The 1,486-nt window shown below is 63.0% G+C and overlaps 1 protein-coding gene across 1 annotated transcript in view; it reads right to left on the reverse strand.

The window, feature by feature from the left end:
* Window positions 1–1,486, reverse strand: part of LOC104853640 (potassium voltage-gated channel subfamily A member 6) — a 13,263-nt gene that overhangs the window by 2,593 nt on the left and 9,184 nt on the right. Inside the window, exon 5 of the mRNA XM_033765955.1 lies at window positions 724–1,485. Coding sequence (XP_033621846.1) covers window positions 724–1,485 — 762 coding nt within the window. The remainder of the gene's footprint in view (window positions 1–723; window position 1,486) is intronic.

Consider the following 1,486-nt stretch of genomic DNA (forward strand, 5'->3'; position numbering starts at 1 on the left):
CCTGCGCGGGTCCCCCGCGAGAGGCCCCCGCCAGGCTTCCGGTGGGAACCCTGCGTGTCCCTGTATTTTCAGGGGCCAGCTGCCGGTCCCCCGGGTGGGCACTGAAGCGGGGTCCCGCGCAGGTCGCTGTTCCACAGCACCCCTTCTCCTTCATCTGCGCGGGGCCCTGCAGCTCAGAGGATGAGAGGCGAAGCCTTCCTCAGGCAGCAGACTAGATGGTTTCTGCCCTCAGACCTGTCCTGGTGATGGTGGTGGTAGTGGTGATGATGGTCATGATGGTGGTGGTGATGGTGGTGGTGATGATGGCGATGATGGTGGTGATGGTGATGGTGGTGATGATGGTGATGGTGGTGGCAGTCACATTTCCTGAGCTGCTAGGACGGTGTATGCCATCCACACGCTAGGAGCTTTACCAGAGCTAGGAGCTCTACCCCTGGGCCACACGACATGGAGACCCACTTGGAGATATTTGGGTAGGTAAGTTTTTCTTAGGGGCCACTGGATGTGCAGCCTAACTCTCTGGAAGGGACTGGGTGGGGTTTCCATCCACCTCTGCCAGGATAACTTTCTTCCCCAGCCCGGGTGAGGGTCTGGCAGAGGAGAAGCCACCTCACCTTTCCGACTGCCCTGCCGACAGGCTGGCCTCTGCCCCTCGAACCTGCTTCGCTCTCTTTAGAGGGCTGTGGTCAACGCGAACTGGCTGACAGCTGCATACACCCGGACCAGGCGGATGACCCTGAGGATGGCCAGGGACATGGCCTGCTGCCCGTTCTGGCCTCCCCCTCCACTCACTGACTGCTGCTCCTGCTGCTGCACCAGCTCAGTGCCCAGCGTGATGAAGTAGGGGAAGATGGCCACCAAGTCGATGATGTTCATGATGTTGCGGAAGAAGGCTGGCTTGCTGGGGCAGGCGGAGAAGCGCACCAGGAGCTCAAACGTGAACCACACAATGCAGAGCGTCTCCACCAGGAAGAATGGGTCGGTGAAGAAGGAGCCCCCGAGGGCACTGAGTGCTGGGGAGCTGCCTGTCCCCGCCCCCCCAGGGCCCAGGCCGCGACGAAAGGTATAGGGGTCGTCCTCGTCCTCCTCTTCCTCCTGGCTGCCTCTGGAGGCCGGGGCCACGCGGCTCACCCCCTCGCTGCTTCCCCCGCGGCCCTCTGCTCGGAACTGGGGCAGCGTCTCCAGGCAGAAGATGACGATGGAGATGAGAATGACCAGCACGGACACGATGGCGATGCCCCGCGCGGGCCCCGAGCTCTCGGGGTACTCGAAGAGCAGCCACACCTGGCGCTGGAACTCGTTTCGGGGCAGAGGCTTCTCTTCCTCCTTGAGGCAGCCTTCATCCTCCCGGAAGCGCTCCAGGGCCTCGTCGCCCAGCTGGTAGAAGCGGATCTCGTCCACAAACACGTCCATGGCGACGCTGACCGGCCTGCGCAGGCGGCCCCCCGACTGGTAGTAGTAGAGGATGGCGTCGAAGCTGGGCCGG

This window comes from Fukomys damarensis, unplaced genomic scaffold (genome assembly GCF_012274545.1).
Source record: "Fukomys damarensis isolate Sample0158 unplaced genomic scaffold, DMR_v1.0_HiC HiC_scaffold_19, whole genome shotgun sequence".
NCBI lineage: Eukaryota > Metazoa > Chordata > Mammalia > Rodentia > Bathyergidae > Fukomys > Fukomys damarensis.